Below are 20,891 nucleotides of genomic sequence, written 5' to 3'. Positions count from 1 at the left end.
CTCAAAACCTCAAGCATCTCTCAACTTCTAGCAGCTATAGTGTGTGATCCCAAAGAAAAAAAATGCATGTACCGCCTGTGCCCCAAGTGCTGCTACGAGGAGCTTGAAGTTCAGCTGCCAGAAGAACCTCAGGAAATTGTATGGGAACAGTGGGAGAGGGAGAAAACAAATGATCTGGGTAAGATTTCAACAAAATTTGCCAAAAAGAGGAAATCTGGGACTTGGAGTGATCTTGTCAAAGTCTTTAACAGCAAGCCTGACAACCTAGCAAGACACCAGTATAACTGGATCCATCAAACCGAAAAGTGTAGACACCTAAAGGAGACTGTCTGAGGAGGAGGTTGTTGTCCACATGGACTTTCAGAAAATTATGCATGCAAGTTGGCCACGGAAATCCAGGCATTTCATTTTGGGTCCAGCCGGAAGCAAGCCACGATTCAGTTGTGTATACACAACGATACCATCGTTGTGTATACTTCTGGCAGCCATCAGTCGTATGCTACCATATCGGATTCCTTACGCCACGATGAGCGTGCAGTCTGGGCTCATCTCAAGCCAGTTCTGGATGACCTGAAGAAGGAGAATCCCTTAATCACCACACTGCACTGCATGAGCGATGGTCCAGTGACTCAATACAGAAATAAACAGAATTTTTATTTGATGAGCACCATTCCATTTATGCTCGGGTTCAAGAAAATGACATGGAACTTCTCAGAGGCATCTCATGGTAAAGGGGCACCAGATGGCGTTGGGGGTGCTGTCAAGAGGCTCGCAGATGAGCATGTAAAGAAGGGAGGCGACATTCAGAAGCCAGAGGACCTCTGCCAACTCCTCCAAAGCACAGCATCAAACATCCGGTACTTTTGGGTCAGTGATAAGAGTGATGTGAGCCGGTATGATGAGAGTGTGCCAGACAACTTGCCACCTGTTAAGGGCACATTCCAAATCCATCAAATTGAATCAACTGAACCAGGGAAGATCCAACATCGGAAAGTTTCCTGCTTCTGCAGTAGGAATGAAACAGCATGTGAATGTGGACCATCGGTGGACATCCAATTTGGAGAGTCAGCTGAGATGTTTAAGAATGCTCAGGATGACGACCTAACAGGGAAATTGGTTGTTGTCATGTATGACAGCAAGCCCTTTGTTGGGCAAGTTGAGAAGGTAGTTGCAGGGGAGGTAGAAGTCAACTGCATGCATCAGAGTGCACCTGGTAAAAATGTATTTGTCTGGCCAGACATGGCAGACAAAGTCTTCTATTTCGAAGAGGACATCAAGGCTGTTGTGTCTGAGCCAGAACCCCTTACAACGAGGCAGTCCAAGCTTAGCCATGGAGACTGGGAGAGGTTTTCAAAATAATCTGACAATGCTTATCTAATGTTCATCTAATTTTAAATGGTCCTTTGGCTTTGTCCATTCCCATAGGCACTGTTCAGCTCTCTCTCCTATTGGACTTGTTCAAACCGAACAACAGACATGAAAAACATTATCTAATATATTATCACATAGTTAATTATTCCTGTTTAATCTTAGAGACAATTATTAGTAAAAACTGTTAATTAGATGCAAGAATCATATACAATAATCACATCATTCAAACTTTATATCGTATTTAGTTTCCACAAATTGAACAATCCTGTAGTTATATTGCTGTTTGTGAAATAGAGAATAAAATATATATATATAGATGCAGTATATAATTGAACTGGTTTAGGTATGTTCAGGTACTTAAAAATGCAATGTTTACACATTTTCTTTCATGCACTGCTGAAATACTTTGCACATTACTTTTGCAGGAAAGCCACTTCTCTGCGTTGAATGTTCATCTAATGTTAAATGTTCCTTTGTTAAGTTTAAGCGTTCAATAAAAAATGCTTATTCTTTGGCAATATCTGCTGCTGCATCATTTACTCAGGATTGTGACTAGTTTGGTCTAATGATAAGTAACAATAGTAGTGCTAATAGTGGCATTGCATGACACCTTTTTGACAAAACGTCTTTCAGAGTAATCAATTGGTCATTCAGTGTAATGCATATAATGTATAAAAAGAAAAAAAAATGCTAATGACTTTTGTTTCATAAAATATACATACAATTATACAACTAAACTAAATATTATTGTATTTTAAACAGAAATCACCTTGCTCTAAAAACGTATTCCTGGTGAACTTTTAAAACTTGCTGGTTGAAATAATATTTGCAGAGTGTATAGATTTCAAATTACAATTAATTAGTATTTTGGAATGGCAAGGCAGTCCTTGCATATAGTGTTTTAATATATCATACACCTCTTAATCTTCTTATGCCTGCCAAGATTTTTTTGTATTTTAAATTTGATTACACTGAATGACGTTTTAAGGTATGTTTTCTAGAAATCAGAGTAAAAAGGTATGTTGTCTACTATTTTACATAATTATATATTACATATTATTACATAATATACACTATGATGTCCAGAAAGAACAACAAGTTTTGCGTTCTTTGAATACTTTTCTCTTTTGGAGGCTTGAAAACCCAGTTTTGTCTTTGACCCTAACGCGTTACTTTGTTACGCGTTACACACAACACTGTCTACCGGTCACACCGGTCTCACGGTAACGTCAAAATCCATACCGTACCGCAAATTCACACTGGGGTACTTTCTATACCGTACACCCCTACTTCAAATCGACGCTAAGAGTTTCCATCAGACTCGCGCGGTAGCCAGGCGTCTCATCCAAAGGCGAGCTCAGTTGGCGTTGTGTGCTTTAAGATACTGAAGCAAGTGCTGAGATTCCGGGTGGCCCAGAGAAATGTCAATTATAAGAATTATCTAATAATGTTTCGCAATTCTAGCCTGCATGGCATGCATATGAAGGACAGCCTCTCCCCCCCCCCCCAAAAGGTAAGTGGGAGTTTCCATAGTTGAGGGTTTAGGATTGGCGGGAGAGGCCAAGTTAACTGCAATACACTATGGGAGAAGTGGATATGTCTCCAAGTCTGCAAGCAAGGCTGCAAGAAGGTTAAAGGAATCTACATAACAAAGGAGTCAGTCGATTGGCCTGGCCTTAATATCAGACAGTGGCTTCAGGCCCCGTCCACACGAAGCCGATTTCATGGCGAAACCGCAAAGGTCTTGTACGGTTCGGCCTTCCGTCCACACGAAGCCGGCGAATCCGCTGACCGAAACCGCAAACTTCTGAAACCACCCTCGGAGGTGGTTTCAAATCTATCCGGTTTCGTTTTGGTTTCGTGTGGACGCCTGAAACCGACTGAAACCGCAAACCATGACGTCATCGCCCCACCCCTCGACCTCCTAGCCAATGGCTCTTAAGCCCGCGGAGTCTCAGAAATCAACAAAAAAGATGATGGCGGACTACAAGCTTGTAATCGTTCTGCAGCATATCATGTCCCTTGTTGGGTTGCTAAGCCATTATTTATTGAGAATCTAGTTCGCCATCGTAGAAGAGCTGTTTGTGTGTGTTGTTAGTGGTTCGGGGGGCAGCCTTTATGCGCATGCTCGCCTCTTCTTCTTCTGGATTTGTGTACCAGAAGCAGCGCCCCTTATGGGCCTGGAATGTTTACTACAGCGTTTCTACAGATCTATCCGGTTTCGCTTGGCTTCGTCTTTACGGAGATACTTCGAAACCGGATAGATCAAAACCGTAACGGTTTCACCCGTTTCGGCTTCGTGTGGACGGGGCCTCAGTGTGAACTATCTTAACCTCTCTCAGTTAAACAGAGGAAGGGATGTATCTTAAGACACAGGGAGAATGTATACAGTTCCTTTTAATGTGAATAGTAATTATATAAACAAGGTGAACATAATTTGTATGCAATTGTATAATATAGTCATGATTGATATTTCCACGACAATCACGGTACGTTAATTTTATCTTCTAATTTCGACATAAATGCTTATGAAGGGGTAAAATACTGGCAAGGCAGAAAAACTGCATAGAAAAAATGCACAATCTTTTCTCAAGTTACTTACACCTCTGAAAAAACAAATATTTAATAGTATGGATTTCTTTCTCGACTTGCTCGCGGACCTTGACGTATAATTTTTGCATCTTGACTGAAGTGTGAGCGGGCAGGTAACGCGTACCTGGGATTGAGTGTTTTGACCATCTCTTTAAAGCCCTTCTATCGACATTTTGAAAGGGAACCATGTCCTTACACAGGTAAACTGTGACAGCGTTTGTTGTCTCGTTCTACAAGCGCTGTCTGAGATGCAGAGACAGCGTCACGCTACCAGCGTCTGTCTCATACGTTGTGGAATGAGAGCTTGTGAAGGGATCATTGTGAAAGCACGCAGGCACACGCGCCTGCGCAATAACATACTGCCTGAGAAGGCAGTATCGTTTTCGCTACCATATTTTCAGTAGTTGAACGTAACTTTACTTTTTACATGAAAAAGTAGTTATGTTACTGTATTAACGCGTTACTTACTTTATAACGCGTTACACTAAACACTGTCTACCAGTCAAACCGGTAACGTCAAAATCCATACCGTGGTGCCAATTCACACCCGTGTACGGTCTATACCGTACACCCCTAACTGTATGTACCCTACTGTATGCAGTGCCTTTACTGTATACAGCCTACTGCATGTACCATACTGTATGTAGCGTCTGTACTGTATACAGCCTACTGTATGCAGTGTCTGTACTGTATACAGCTTCCTGTATGTACCGTCTGTACTGTATGCACCGTCTTTACTAGAGCTGTGTTGAAAAAATCGATTTTCCGATTTTTAATCGATTCGCATATTAATGACCGATTATTGATTCGTACGTCCAAAGATCGATTTTGGACGATCTTTTAAAAAAAAAAAAATACAATTTCGAATTTTATAAGTTAAAAATTTATATTTTATATATTCATAGAAAATATTCATGGGATTCCCCTGAACACTTAGGGTGCTGCATATTCTTGAAAACAAATCTTGAGTGTGGTTTTAGAACAGATTTGAACATGCTCATATAGACGCCATTCAGTGCTTTTACAGTTTAAAATGTTCTGTTCTTATGTTCGCACTTTAAAGAAAAGTGCTCAACGTTTACATTTTATACTTCCAGTTTCAGTACTTTTCAGTTTATTAAGTGTGAGCAGTTTTAAAATAAAAATGCTTTTGGTAGCAACCGCTTTTGGGTGAATTCTTAATTATTTTCAAGCATAATAATAATGCACTGGTTAGTGTCCCAGTAGGAATCCACTGTTGCAGATATAGTCACCTCAATGATGTCCTCCATTTATTGTCCTGAATTATCTTTCTTGAAGGTAGATTGACCCTTAACCTTTTCATCAGTCTTCCAGCCATCAGTAACTACCAATACTTGTAAGATTTGCTGTTTAATATTGATATAATACTAGTTTTAATATGTTGCTTCTCTACACAGTCATGAAGTGAAGGAAACGGTTCAAATACATTTTTCATTTTTAATAACATTAACCCCCGGATCGAATCGAAATCGAATCGAAAATCAGATCAAAATCGGATCGGATGGAATCTGAGAAAATCGGAAAAAATCGATTCTGAAACTTAAAAATCGGAATCGAATCGATTCTTGAAATTTGAATCGAAACCCAGCTCTAGTCTTTACTGTATATAGCCTACTGTATGGACTAGGGATGCATGATATATATATAATATATACACATCGGTATCGGCCGATGTTCGTAATTTTTTAACATATCGGCATCAATTGAGTAAAATTGGGCCAATATCCACAACCGATATCCTCTAGTTGCCGTTTGTTATCAGGAGGGGGATTTGGCCATGTGTATAGGGGGATTTTCTATATTAAGGTGCACCAGCACAAAATGTAGGTGCACCAAATTTTTCATTGCGTCGCCTTTAACGCCATAAGGTCACCTTTTATCGCTCTCCATAACTTTCATATAATGTGAATGATTTTTGAACAAGAATAATGGTGCGTTTCAGGCAACCCCTAACCCGTGTTTTCACAACCTACTACCCGTGAAAATGCCCTGGATCGGCAGACAAACCCGCAACTCTCTACCTGTGAACTCGTACCAGACCGATTCACTCCCAGTTCCAGCTCGTAACTTACGGGCTAAAAAGTGTCCCTGGAATGCATCATGAGGTTTAGAGAAATGCTTGTCTTTATTTGAAGCACAATTATATATAAAAATAAAAATAAAGTGTTCAGAGAAATGCTTGTCTTTATTTTAAGCACAATTATATATAAAAATAAAAATAAAGTGTTTCAGAAATGGAACATTTCAAACTAAATAATTAAGCAAAATAAAACAGTAGGGATGGGGATCATTAATATTTATTGATATCGATACCCTTTTCGATACTCCTTAACGATCCGAGTCTTTATCGATACCACTATCGATACTTTTCTATTAATTGGAGGAAATACAAAGCGTTTTTAGTGATAAGGAAAATATTTAGGAAATAAATAATCGCATTTTAAATTAAATATGTAAATCTTAATAAATATTGACATCAGTAATTTTAGATATATAAACTAAAATGATTAGAGCCCTATACAACTGTATTAGTAATACAGAAACATGAGTAATACAGTATTACTCATTTTTCTCACAAGAAATTCAATTTACCGTTTCTTTATGTTACATTTGAACGTATCATGATAACCTAACAGTCGTTTTACTGAGCCAACCTCAACACATCATCATGCAGCACATCTTAAACTGCATTTACTTTTTAAGATAACTAGCTTGTATGCTGCTGATTAATACACAGATTTCACAATTGGATTACTATTTTTAACTGACGGGACTAGCGCAATGTGTGTGTGTGCGATTACTGCTCGTAGTTTGAGTGGATGATTAAGACAGGCCCGTCTGTGGTGCGACAGGAGAAGGAGGACACAGAGTCTTTTCCACTCAGTTGACTGTACTGCATTTGGTCTTTATTTTATGCACAATGCTAATGTACTTGGCCATTGGGGTTGTTTTCCCCCCTTTACTATAAAGGATTTTTGCCCCATCAGCCATCCTCGTGAGCAAAGTTAACTGTCAGACTTCACTTGTTAGGGGTCCAAGCCAACAGGTTGGAACCCTATTGTTTTTGTAAGGATTTTTATTATACTACCCCCCCTAAAAGTGGTACCACAGCCCAAACCGTAAATGGTGCACACACGCCAATGGCATGACTAGATCCAGGACCGGCACCGCTACTCAGATAACAAAATCCAGACACGCCGGTCCCTAGGTGGCGCTATACCAAGGAATACGCGTTTGGGGCTATAACTCCCACACCGAACCTCCCACAGTCCAAAACGTTATACACACACATGCACTGGAGTCTGCTGCAACTTTTGGCATAGGCCACGCCCATTTGCGTCTATAATTTTTTTCGGCAAAATCGCGAAAACCGCTAAACTGTTTTTTCCCTACTCCTCCCACATTTCTGGACCAATCGACACCAAACTTTGCACACGACATCTTCAGACGCACACGCAAAGAAATCGTCGGACAGTTTTTTGATCCGACCTTCGACGACGAAACTGTAGCGTTTTGAATATTGGTTTATTAGCTAAATTAGACGTGGAAAATCAAAAATCCAAAGAAATCCAAAATTAGACATCGGAACGAGTCCAAATTTCGCCATTAGGGGGCGCCATAAACGAGGAAATTGTATATCTTCTACAAAATTTCGCCGCGAAAACGCTACACTGACTTCTCGCTACTCCAAGGTCCTACTCCTACCACAGTCAACTCCTTTGTATCCACAGGTTCAGGGTAGCGTTTTGAACACATGCTTCGCGTTGTGCCGGTGAAATGCACATTTCTTGTCGCGTTGTGCCGGAGAAATGCACATCGCTTGGACCCCTGCATAACTGCTTGCAGTTCTAGTTTTACTTGTAATACCTGTATGCTTACAATTCCATTCAAAAACATTGGTGGACACGCTGCAGTGATTGGATTGATTCCATTTAAATGTCGCACCCATTTATTAGTCGCACCCTTAAATAATTGGAGCGCAGGTGTGACCAAATTGGTCGCACTCTGGAGCGTTGAGATGTGTGAGAAACATAAAATCATTATATCGTAAGTATCGAGTATTTTACGTTTTTTTCAAGCGGCAGCTAAGACTTGCCTTGGTTTCGTGTTTGAAACATTCTCCGGGGGCTTTCTCCCTCTAAAAATAACACTTGCGTCACACACTCACCAACCAATCCCACGCGACACCCATGTGCGGAAGGGGGGGAACTAATTTTCAAGTTTCTTACGGTTTGCAGCGCCGGCCGGCTCAGTGTGGCATACAGTTCAATCAACAAATGAAATATGGAAGCGGACGAACTGCCGGCTCCTAAAATAAATAATAAGGGATCAGTGATCTGGCAGTTTTTTGGATATCGAGAGGACATGGAGCAAAACACGCCAATGCTTGTAACGTCTTGTCTGATCTGATGTCGTCATGGTTACCAGCTGCACGCTCCGTAACAGTTACACACAATCGGAATACGAGGTGCTCACTCGTCTTATGCTACTTCTCTGGCTATAAGTTAGCCTCGGAAAACATCGTTGTTTTACCCTACTTCAAGCAACCATGAAGAGTTAACTGGGACGTGTCTGCGTGGTTTGTTGGGGAGAGGAGTTATCTATCTGTCGACCCCGGCAAGGTGCTGGGGGTAGAGGGCAGCACACCTACAATTCCTAAATAGATCAACTCAATGGGCTCAAAAATATCGAACACATTGTATCAAAATGAGTTTATAATATTTTAGTTGAATTCATTGCAATGGTCTACATATAAAGAAAATGCTGCCTAAATTGGTTATTTGTGTAAAATATTTTTAGATGATTCAGCCTTAATGTTTATAAGCCTATTAATCTCCATCTCTCTCTCATTGCCCCTCTTTTGTAATTTTGAAGATTATTATTGCAGTTTGTGCTTTGTTTGAATAATTTTCTTATTTCAACTAAATTGTGATGAATCACTAACATGAAATATAAATTGTTTTGATGGACACCACCTGGGAAGTTAAACAAGAATGGTATATAGTCTGCAGGGATTGTAGTGAAACAGCAAAGGGTAAAAGTGCGATTTCATGGGGTCCTTTAAAGGAGATTTCAAAATATCGATATATATCGTATATTGTGAAATGGAGAAATTGTATCGGGATCAGTGTTGTTTTTGGCAGGCATTTTAGATTTAGTTTTAGTCTTAGTCTTTTTGACGAAATGCTTCTTAGTTTTAGTCCCATTTTAGTCATTTCTATCTTTGAAAGTTTTAGTCTAGTTTTAGTCTGACGAAAACTCCAAAGGTTTTAGTCTAGTTTTAGTCCGACAAAAACTCCAAAGGTTTTAGTCTAGTTTTATTCCGCTGCTAGCACCTCTCTCTGTAGTGTATGAGTGTGTGTGTGCCTCGTCCACCAGCCTCTCTCTGTAGTGTATGGGTGTGTTCGAAACCGCGTACTTGCTTACTACTCCTACTAACTATGACGTCAAATTGAGTATGCAGAACGTAGTAAGCGAGTTTTAGGTAAGCGAGTAGTATCCGAATGTCTTCTACTTCCGGAAAGATTTTGAGTAAGCATCGCCAGCTTACTAGACGTACTCAACTGCCCCAGAATGCACTGCGTCTATTCAAAAGAACAGTGGAAGCAATGGCGCTAAACGGGGAGCCGCAGCAGCAGTGCTTTTAATAATTGTTTAATAATTGTTTTTAAGACTTCCGGCTTGGCGAAACGAGATGTAGGTCGCGTCGTCTTGAGCTCCTGCAGTTTATTTATTTTTTCAATTTCAAGGCACTTTTCTCACCCCCACTACGGTCCAGCAGCTTAAGTGAACTTTTATTTACACATTTGGTTTATTTTCTACTACTTTCATGTCGCCTAAGGCGAAAAAAGGGAAGAACAGTATTACGCCTCACCTGCGGCCTGTTGCGCGCCCTCGGTCCCCGACCCCTCCTGAATCTCCTCCCCCGCGGAGTCTACCGCCGGAAACTATGGACGTGACCTCGATCAGAAATGAGCTTTTGTCTGCTCTTCGTCTCGATGTCGCGGCAATGTTTAAAGCTGAGCTCCGGGAAGCCTTGGCTGAGACCCTCAGTTCAATTAAAACCGAGCTGCTAGCCTTTAACACTGAGCTTTCCTCCAGTCTGTCCGCTGTCCGGCAGGACGTTGCTAGCTTGAAGAGCACCGTATCTGATGTCGAGCTGTCCCTCTCTACATGCACTGATGACATCGTGGCCCTCAGGGCTAAAGTGGAGCACTTGACACAGGAGGCGGCTAAGATGGAGGATAAGTGTGATGACTTAGAGTCCCGATCGCGCCGCCAGAACATCCGTATCATCGGTATCCCGGAGGACGACCCTAACTCGGCATCAGCGGCTAACGTTTCCAAGCTATTGATGGAGGCTTTCTCACTCGTGAAGGAGCCGCTGATCGACAGATCACATCGCGCTCTGGCGCCAAAGCCCGCACCGGGCAACCGCCCCCGCGCCATTGTCGCAAGGCTGCACTACTATAATGACTGCAACGAGATCCTCAGACAGGCGAGAGAGTTACAACGGATTACTCTGCGCAACATGTCCATCTCCGTGTTCCCGGACTATACCCCCAAGACGGCCCGGGCTCGCGCAGCCTTCACCGAGGTTCGGCACCTCCTACGAGGCATCGATGGAGTCAGGTTTGGCATCCTCTTTCCTGCACGACTTCGCATCACCTATGCAGGTGTACAGCGCGACTTCACTTCCCCAGAGGAGGCTAAGACATTTATTAAAACACTGAATAAATAGAGTCCCGTATCGTGCTGTCCTTTGCTCCGGTCCTCCTTTTCCAGTTCTGGTGAGTTGTAAAATTACTTTTTCCCTGTAACTATTTTAAGCCTCCAGCTGTCACCTAATATTTTTGTTTATATTAGACGACTTTGATATTTGTCGAACTCCACTTATGGACAATTAAGTACGTTTGGTGACTTTTCTAGCTGTACTGTTTATATTACATTTTTATTTTTTTTATATTTTTGTATCTGTTTGAAGTTGATAACAATAGCCTACTTAGGTTTGTGTCCCAATATGTTCTCCCTAAAAAGGAAATGTCTATAATCCACATGCCACTACCCTTATTATTTTTATTGTATTCTTTTCAGTCACAGAGACTGGTGGGTGGGTGTAAATGCATGTATAAACGTTTCCTAGATGTATAGTCTGTGGGAACATGCATATTTTTATTTATTATTATTTTTTATTTTTTTTGTACAATCTAATTTTAAGTTCTGCTGTGCCAATACACCATAGTTATTTCAAGTGCCTTATGTTTAATATTCAATGTTTAGAGTTAATGCTCTGCAGAGTTCTATCTGTTAGTTCTAGCTTATAAGTCGAAAGCTTCATTTTGAAGATGGCTCCTGTCGGAGTCTGCACTGCTGCTCCCATCGTTTGGGGATGGGTTCAATTGATGTGCGTGGGGGGGGGGGGGGGGGGGGGGGGGTTGTGGTTGTTTTTGGTGTTTTGTCTCTGTATCATTACTTGTGTTTTTTTTTTGTTTTGTTTTTTGCCCTGGGGGATCTCCTCTTTTCATCTACCTTCTCCATTCCTGATAAAATGCAACCTTTAGATGATTAATACAACTTGCCCAAACTCAGACAATGGATCCACTACTAGATTTTTAAGCTGGAATGTGAGAGGTCTGAATAGCCCCATCAAACGATCGAAAGTACTTTCTCATTTGAAGAGATTGAATGCCGACAGAGTATTCTTACAAGAAACGCATTTACGTGATAGGGATCAAGTTAGACTTAAGAGTCCATGGGTCAGTGATGTCTTTCACTCAACTTTTGATTCGAAAGCTAGAGGGGTAGCTATTTTGGTTAATAAAAGGGTACATTTTACCGCTTCTAAGATCATAGCTGATAAAAATGGGAGATATATGATTGTTGCAGGCCTTATATACCAGAATCCGGTTTTATTAGTAAACATTTATGCTCCAAATTTTGATAACCCAGATTTTACAAATAGATTATTTGCCACCCTGCCTTTCCTAGACACCCATCTTTTAATTCTTGCTGGGGACCTGAACTGCGTTATGAATCCAACACTGGACCGCTCTAATCCACGTACTCTAAACCAATCTTCCATGTCTAAATCAATTTCTGATTTTATGCTCCAAAATGGGTTTGTAGACGCTTGGAGATTTCATAATCCCCAAACCAAAGCATATTCTTTTTTCTCCCAAGTCCATCAATCCTATTCCCGCATTGATTATTTTTTTGTTGATGGTTCCCTGCTCTCCAAAGTGACCTCCTCCGAGTATCATTCAATTGTTATATCTGATCATGCTCCCCTTAGTCTCAATATACAGCTTTCGGGCCAACCCCGTTTCTCCTCACCCTGGAGATTTAACACTCTGCTTCTGTCTGATGATGCATTCAACACCTTTATATTGTCCTCAATTGATGACTTTATAACTATTAACAAAGATGACTCTGTCTCTTACTCATTATTATGGGAGTCACTCAAAGCCTATTTGCGTGGTCAAATTATTTCTTTCTCAGCTCATTGCAATAAAACCCGTAAGGCTAGACTAAATGAACTCCTAATTAAAATCCGGGATATTGATGGACAAAATGCTATTAACCCATCCCAGAGTTTATTAAAACAGAGATATGATCTACAGACAGAGTTGGACCTCCTTACAACAAGCGACGCTGAGCGACTTTTAGTACGTTCTCGTGCTACTTATTATGAGCATGGTGATAAGCCGAGTAGGCTCCTGTCTCATCAATTGAAACGTCAAACTACTTCCCGATTAATTCCACAAATTAAAGATTCCTCTGGCGCACTTGTCTCTGATCCCACTTCTATAAATGACATATTTAGGGATTTCTATTTCTCCCTTTATGAATCAGAATCATCATCAGACACGACAGAAATGACTTTTTTCCTCCAGAATCTTGATATCCCCAAAGTTGATCCCATTACTGCTAATGAGCTTGATGTACCTTTAAATGTGGAAGAAATTAAATCCTCTATCAAAGCCATGCAAAACAATAAATCACCCGGCCCCGATGGATTCCCAGTTGAATTTTTTAAGAAATTTATTAATAAGCTGGCTCCTCTCCTCAACTCTGTTTTTAACGAGTCCCTAGAACGTGGTTCATTGCCCCCCACTTTAACCCAAGCGTCCATATCCCTTCTTTTGAAGAAAGGAAAAGACCCTGTTTCTTGTGCCTCCTACAGGCCTCTGTCACTTCTTGATGTTGATGTTAAGATTTTAGCTAAAACCTTAGCAACTCGTCTTGAAAAGATTCTTCCTGTCATCATTTCGGAGGAACAGAATGGCTTCATCAAAGGGCGCCAGCTGTTTTTCAATGTCCGAACACTTTTAAATGTAATTTTCTCTGGTCATTCCACCTCAACGCCCGAAGTTGTTATTTCGCTCGATGCTGAGAAAGCATTTGATCGGGTAGAATGGCGATATCTTTTTGAAGTTCTACAACAGTTTGGCCTGGGGAACAGGTTTATTTATTGGATTCGACTTCTGTATACCAACCCTCAAGCAAGTGTCCACACAAATAATTCCCGTTATTTATTACATATTTATATTTTTGTTACATATTTCACATTGTCACGTGGTACTAGACAGGGCTGTCCCCTCTCCCCATTACTTTTCGCTTTGGCCATAGAGCCCCTCTCCATTGCTTTAAGATCTCTCCCCCACTTTCACGGCATTCCTCGTTCTGGCATTGACTTAAAATTGTCTCTCTATGCTGATGACCTTCTTTTGTATATATCGGACCCCCTGACTACTATTCCGCCAATTTTATCACTACTGGAGAGATTTGGCTCTTTCTCAGGTTATAAAGTTAATCTACTTAAAAGTGAATGCTATCCTATAAACACCCTAGCTTTACAACTCCAACAGTCCGATATTCCTTTTAAGCTCAGCCCCCCTGGGTTTAAATATTTAGGGATTAATGTGACCCGCACCTTGCCTTCTCTCTATTCTGCCAATTATGTCCCTTTGGTTACCCAGCTTGGACTAGATTTGAAGCGGTGGAATTCTCTTCCTCTGTCATTGATAGGTAGGATTAATGTGGTAAAAATGAATGTCTTGCCAAGATTTCTTTTTCTTTTTCAGTGCACTCCTTTATTTTTGCCTAAAAAGTTTTTTAAGTCATTGGATGAGACTATTACTTCCTTCTTGTGGGGAGGTAAGACTCCCAGGGTAAAAAAGTCTCTACTGCAAAAATTCACATCTGACGGTGGTCTTGCCTTACCAAATTTTCTTCTATATTATTGGTCAGCGCAAATACATAAATTAACTTATTGGCTTCATTCTCCCGATCTATTATGGTGTAAGCTTGAGACCCAGTCGTGTTTCTCCTCTACACTACCGGCTTTACTCACATCTGCATTGCCCATTAACCCTTCTAGTTTCACTAAGAATCCTATTGTGCTATCTACACTGAGGATTTGGTTCCAATTTAGGCGCCATTTTAAGTTTTCTTCTGCATCCACTCTGATGCCCATAGTGAACAATCATCTATTTCCCCCATCTGTTGGGAATATCTCATACATTTTATGGCAAAACCGAGGCATTCAAGTTTTTAGAGACCTTTATAAAGACGGCACTTTTGCTACTTTCTCAGACCTGTCTAAAGATTTTAATTTACCTACATCCCATTTATTTATGTACTTTCAAATAAGGCATTGTGCCTCTTCTCTTTTTTCATGTTATCCTCTGCTCTCTATTAACCAGCCATGGGAAGACCTTTTGACCTTAAAACCCCAACAGAAATCACTAATATCTAAGATTTATGACAAACTCATGGCTCTGGAAAATGATTCAGCTGTCAAAAGCAAAAGTGCTTGGGAGAGTGAACTTGGGATAAATCTGACAGATCAATGGTGGGATAAAGCTGTGCATAGTATACGCTCATCTACTCCTTGTGCCAGGCTGCAGTTTATTCAGTTTAAAGTGTTACATAGAGTCCATTACACCAAAGCTAGACTGTCTAAAATATATCCAAATGTTTTGGACCAATGTGACCGTTGTCATGCCTCCTCATGTAACTTTAGTCATATGTTTTTTTACTGTCCCAGATTACTTACATTTTGGACTGACTTTTTTGTGATTTTGTCGGGGATTCTTGGGGTTCAAATAAGGCCAGACCCCTTGATTGCTATATTTGGGACCCCAACAGAACGGCTCCGTGTTGGCTCTTTGCAATCGGAGGTGCTAGCCTTCACTTCCCTTCTGGCACGACGCCGAATCTTGCAAACGTGGAAGTCTCCCAATCCCCCATCCATATCGGTCTGGCTCAAGGACGTTATGTTCTTTATTAGATTAGAAAAAATAACCTTGTCGGTTAAAGGCTGCTCCACTAAATTTACAAAAAAATGGAATTCTTTTATAACTTACTTTGACTCATTATCAGCCCTGCCCCAAGACTAATCCCCCTGCCCCCCTCTTTTTTTTTTTTTTCTTCTTTTTTTTTATTATTATTATTATTATTTTTTTTTTATTATTATTATTATTATTATTATTATTTTTTTTTTTTCTCTCTCTCTCTCTCATTAATTTCTTTGAACTATTCATTTTGTGTTATAAGTTTGATATTTTGATATTTGTATAATCTATGCTTATTTTCATTGTTAAAATTTGCAATGTATACTCATGACGAGACAACTGTTCCTTGTGGGTGTTTTTGTTGTGTCTATAAAAAGAAAAAACCCAATAAAAATATGAAACAAAAAAAAATAAATAATTGTTTTTAACATATCACCGCAAATCCTTAGGTTGAAGATGTACTGTGACGTTAAATGTGATGTTTAAATATTTATTTATAATATTTATTAACGGCGCCCGGCCGGTAGGTTATTGACACGTCATTTGATTCACGTCATCTGAGGTGGTTAAGTAAGGACGGTCTTCTGAACGTCGATTACTCAAATGGATTACTCAATCATTATTTAAGGATTCGAGAAGTAAGCCAAATATTTAGTAGGTAGTAAGCAGTAAGCAGGTACGCGGTTTCGAACACACCCTATGAGTGTGTGTGTGCCGTGTGCGTGCAGGCGCAGCTGCGCGCGAGCGAGGCTTTTAGTGTGTGATGGGGGCGTGACTGTTAGGACAAGCAGCTGGCTCCATTTCTGATGTCTGAGCTCTTGATTGACATTGCACGCATATTATACTTGGCGGGAAAAAAGCATGTTTTGAAACTTTGTTCGTCCACTCACTAACAATTTAGTCTCGTCTAGTTCTCGTCTGACGAAAATGTCTACATTTTTCGTCACATTTTAGTCTTTATATGGCTTTGGTGCATTCGTCTCAGTCTCATTTTCGTCATGGAAAAAAGGGGTCTGACGACGTCATTTTCGTTTTCGTCTTGCCTGACGAAAACAACACTGATCGGGATATTCATTTTTTCCCATATCGCACAGCCCTAGTGCGGTGATTATTCTTCAAAACGAGAGCTGGTAAATTGTGAAAAATGTTATTAAACTAATCGGACAACGCGGTTATATGCTATAGATATTTGGCGGCCCCTCTTAATTTTTTTCTGGCCCGCAAGAGGTTGCATGCAAAAAATAAATAAAATAAAGGAGAAACATGGTTGCATGCAAATCAGGTTTCTGTGTGTAGCCGGTGATACTAGCCAGTATCAGTACCCCACAATCAGGAACTGGCATCACTTATTCTGACAATGTTTGGCTCAACCGATACGTGTGAGTCTAGCTTTTCTCATATGAATGCCATCAGAACAAGGGCACGTTGCTCCATGACCTATAAGAAGCTGCACGAGTGTCTCAGGATGAGCCAAACAAGGCAGTGCAATCTTTCTCACTGACTCAAATTGGCTCATATGTACAGTAGTTCTGTTTTGTGATGATTCAAACAACATTGTTGATTTCTAAATACGTGTCCAAAATACGTGAGAACAAAATCTTTTGTAATGATACGATTAAAAGTGAAGAAGGAAGGAATGCGTCTGACAAGTTTATTCCATGTAGTAGTACTATATGTGTGGCCCATGAACCCCCAGTGGTTTTCCTTTTCGGCCCACTTGTTAAGGAGGTTGAATAGCCCTGCCCTATAGTATCTGATGTATAAAGGCGGGGACAAATTTCGAATTATAAATATAGACACTTTATGTTGAAAGTATAGACCGTCGCGATTCCCATTGAAACGAATGGCGCAGTGATTATTCTTCAAAACGAGAGCTGGTAAATTGTGAAAAATTAAACTGTAATCAGACAACGCGGTCTTATGCTAGACCCTAGAGTATAGGTTGGTTGGTAAAGGTTGGTTACTTATGTTTCATGGTAGCCCTGTAACCTTTTTATTTTGAAGTTAAATACGTTCTGAAAATAAAGGAAGACATTCAAAAATTCAGTTTGCATGATTTTCAGTCTGTACAAAATTGTTTCACCTCAGAAACTTTTTAAAAAAAACACACATATCGATATCAGTAAATATCGGTTATCGGCCATAACAGCAAAATTAATATCGGAATCAACCAAAATTTTCATATCGGTGCATCCCTAGTATGGAATCTACTGTAATTAGCGTCTTTACTGTATGGACCCTACTTTATGAAGAGTTAGTACTGTATGGACCCTACCGTATGGACCCTTATGCATCAGTGCCTGTACTGTATTTAACCTACTGTATATAGTGTTTGTACTGTATACAGCATACTGTACGTACCCTACTGTATGCATCGTCTGTACTGTATGGACCCTACTGTATGCAACGTCTACTGTATAGTGTTGCCGCGTTTAGTCGACTTATTTGACGTAACCGACCATGAAGTTTAGTAATGGCAATTTCTTTAGATAAAGAGTCGTTTTACTATTGACCGCCTATTTATTTTTGTTCTTCTGTCTCAAACGGCTCACGGTAATTCACATCTGTGCGCTGCGCACCTACGTTAGATGACTTAATGACTTTGGCAGCAATGTTTTAAACCCCATGCATGCAAGTGTAAACACGAGCAGCATAGCTGCCGCCTGCCTGCTTTCAGCACGTAATTATTTTTATTTTTTTATTAGTTTAGTCGACTAATCGAGACATTAGTCGAAAGATTAGTCGTTAGAAAATGAGTCGTTAGTGGCAGCATTACTACTGTATAGACCCTACTGTCTGCAGCGTCTGTACTGTATGCAGCCTCCTATATGGACCCTACTTTATGCAGCGTCTGTACTGTATACAGCATACTGTATGGACCCTACTGTATGCAACGTCTGTACTGTCTGCAACCTACTGTATGTAGCGCGAGTACTGTAAATGGACCCTACTGCATGCAGTGCCTGTACTGTATGGACCCCACTGTATGTAGCGTCTGTACTGTATGGAGCCTACTGTATGCAGCGTCTATACTGTATGGACCCTACTGTATGCAGTGTCTGCACCTTATGTGGCGTCCTCGGTCTCTTCTCCGGTCTCTTTCTCTGGACCTGGACCTAGACTGGTCTCTCTCTCGGGACCTAGAGCGGCCTCTCTCTTGGGACCGAGAGTGGCCTCTCTCTTGGGACCGAGAGCGGTTGCCGGGAAGGAAGGTCTTATGCTCTGCTCTCTGGAAGAACAAGTGTACAGTTGTCAGCTTGGAGGAGACATTAAAAGGTTGTAGGTTAGCTATTATCACCTTGTAGTTTCTACCTTGATCTGAGCAACACAGCTCCTAATCTTCCTCTTGATGCCCAGTTCTTCTTCTTCATCACTGCTACTGTCTGAGGAGCTGTCTGTAATAAGTCCCCCCTCCTTGGGGCTGGAACCACCAGTAGACCCCCCCTTCTTGGGGCTGGATCCACCAGTAGACTCCCCCTTCTTGGGGCTGGATCCCGGAGTAGACCTCCCCTCCTTGGGGCTGGATCCCCCCATAGGGGCCATCTCTTTGGGGCTGGATCCCCCAGTAGACCCCCTAGAGCCGGAGACCGGGATCTGGGCCTCCTCTGTGGGGCTGTTGGCTGGTGACGCCTGGCGATATTGAGGACTACACTGATCGTCCACCAAGGCTGCAGAGGTAAGAGGTTTGACACTATCAGTACACGACATTGTGGTTACAGTTTAGAGCTGCAAATTAATATGAACACACAAGGCCTAACACAATCCCTTTAAACGTTATTGAAGTTTGAAATCCTGCTGCTTGCTGGTGGATGGCCGACACGTCAGCGAAGGCATCCCCCCAGAGCTCTCAATCTCGTCCCTTTTCTCTGCGGGGGTTTCAAGTCAACTGATTGGTTGAGCAGTTGTAGGGTTTGGATTGGAGTAGTGTAGTGTTTGTCAGAAACAAGTATAGACATAATTCAGCTTAACACATGTCTACAACATTAATACGAGTATGAACACAATGTGTGAGGAATGATGACATGATTGCCAAAACTTTAACATGAACACATGTTCAGGTCTCTACAGCAGTGCTCAACAGGCCAAACCTGAAAACGTAAAAATTCTAGAACATGTTACTTCAACATGAACACATGAGGACCAGCACATGAACACATGAGCACCAGCAAATGAAAACATGAGACCAGCACATGAACACAATGAGGACCAACAACATGAACACATCAAGGACCAACACTTCAACATGAGGACTGACCGTTGGAATCTTTCTCCTCAGACACGGACGGCGGACCTTTCTCCGATGACGCCATCTGGGCAAGATTTAGACATTCATATTATAGATACATATTATTCAACATTGACAGAATTGTTTAAACACACATATCACAACCACCATGGGTATATTATTATAAATGCTACATCATAGGGCAACCACGAGATGTTTATTATTGTGGTTATAATTCTATGACTAATGTAAAGTGAACTTTAATCAGGTCGTTCCCCCTGCGCCGCGCGGCTCCTTCCTACGTTAGCTCTCCAATGCTAACTAAAGTTAGCTCTCTGATTCTGACCCACCTTAAATAAGTAATTTCAGCTCGTCGCTGTAACCAACACCACCATCCTGCTCGTTTGACCTGTTATTCAAGGGATTTATATGTTAGTCTTGCCTCTTACCCTTACTTTATTGATGCTTAGCTACGGCGCCAAAACAATGCTGGCTCCTGAGAAGGAAACTCCTGGAAGGAAAGTGTTGAAGTACTTCCGGGTTCACTGTGACCCGAGCGGGTCCGAAGCATCCAAGCCCCCAGGAACAGCGCATACTTCCGCAATCCACCAGTGCTCAGCGGCCAAGCCTGGTATTGCAGCTGTTTAAGCGGGCTATGGACCCTCGATTCAAGTGGCCCAGAGGGGTTGTCCACAAGGGACTCTCTAAATCGACGCCACTTCGACCTGGGCGGGACTTTACGTCCTACGTCACTCGCGATGGGTGTGCATGTGAGAAAGGTTTTGGCTTTAGTGTTTATGGGTTGGTAATAACGGTTCTGATGATTTCTCTGATGGAAAAGTGGTCTTTTATTTCCATAATCTTTGTTCAGTGAACGCATAAACCCGTTTGTTAGTTAGCAGTTAAACAAAATGCGATCTCTTTGTTTACAGTTACCAACGACCAACTGATGATTGATTCCTTAGTGATGCAAGGTTTTTTCTTTCATTTTGGACTGCACACACATCGCGAGTGATGGATACTCGCACAATGTACACACATCACTGTCTTTACAATTTCTAGGCAACCGAAGTTTAAAGATTGTCCAGTGGTTAACTCTTGAATCGCATGTACTAAGACCTGATGGGTTAGTGGTCAGAGAACAACTCATTAACGCGGGGATAAGGGGTTCGATTCCTTAATGAAGCTAGCTTTTTTCTTTCATATTGGACTGGATGTTTGTATGCCATTTTGCGTAACTTGTAGTTTATGATGAAGAAATGTTACTGGGGTTAAGGTTAGGGTAACGGTACCCTTATTAGACACAAAGTGTTTTTGCAACACAATATTTCTTACACTAACAAAGTCCAAAGTTTTGATAATAATAATAATAATACATTTAATTT

The 20,891-nt window shown here is 41.1% G+C and overlaps 1 protein-coding gene across 1 annotated transcript in view; it reads right to left on the bottom strand.

Moving 5' to 3' along the window:
* cwc22 (CWC22 spliceosome associated protein homolog) overlaps positions 1-20,091 on the bottom strand; it is a 67,225-nt gene extending 47,134 nt beyond the window's left edge. Inside the window, exons 1-4 of the mRNA XM_030380775.1 lie at positions 19,962-20,091; positions 19,537-19,591; positions 18,594-18,949; positions 18,347-18,510 (exon numbers count right to left, since the gene is read on the bottom strand). Coding sequence (XP_030236635.1) covers positions 18,347-18,510; positions 18,594-18,949; positions 19,537-19,591 — 575 coding nt within the window. The 5' untranslated portion in view covers positions 19,962-20,091. The remainder of the gene's footprint in view (positions 1-18,346; positions 18,511-18,593; positions 18,950-19,536; positions 19,592-19,961) is intronic.
* Between the last annotated feature and the right edge of the window lie 800 nt (positions 20,092-20,891).

Source organism: Gadus morhua, chromosome 16, assembly GCF_902167405.1.
Source record: "Gadus morhua chromosome 16, gadMor3.0, whole genome shotgun sequence".
Classification (NCBI taxonomy): domain Eukaryota; kingdom Metazoa; phylum Chordata; class Actinopteri; order Gadiformes; family Gadidae; genus Gadus; species Gadus morhua.
Note: the sequence above shows the minus strand (reverse complement) of the source record. Positions and strands in the feature narration are given on the sequence as shown.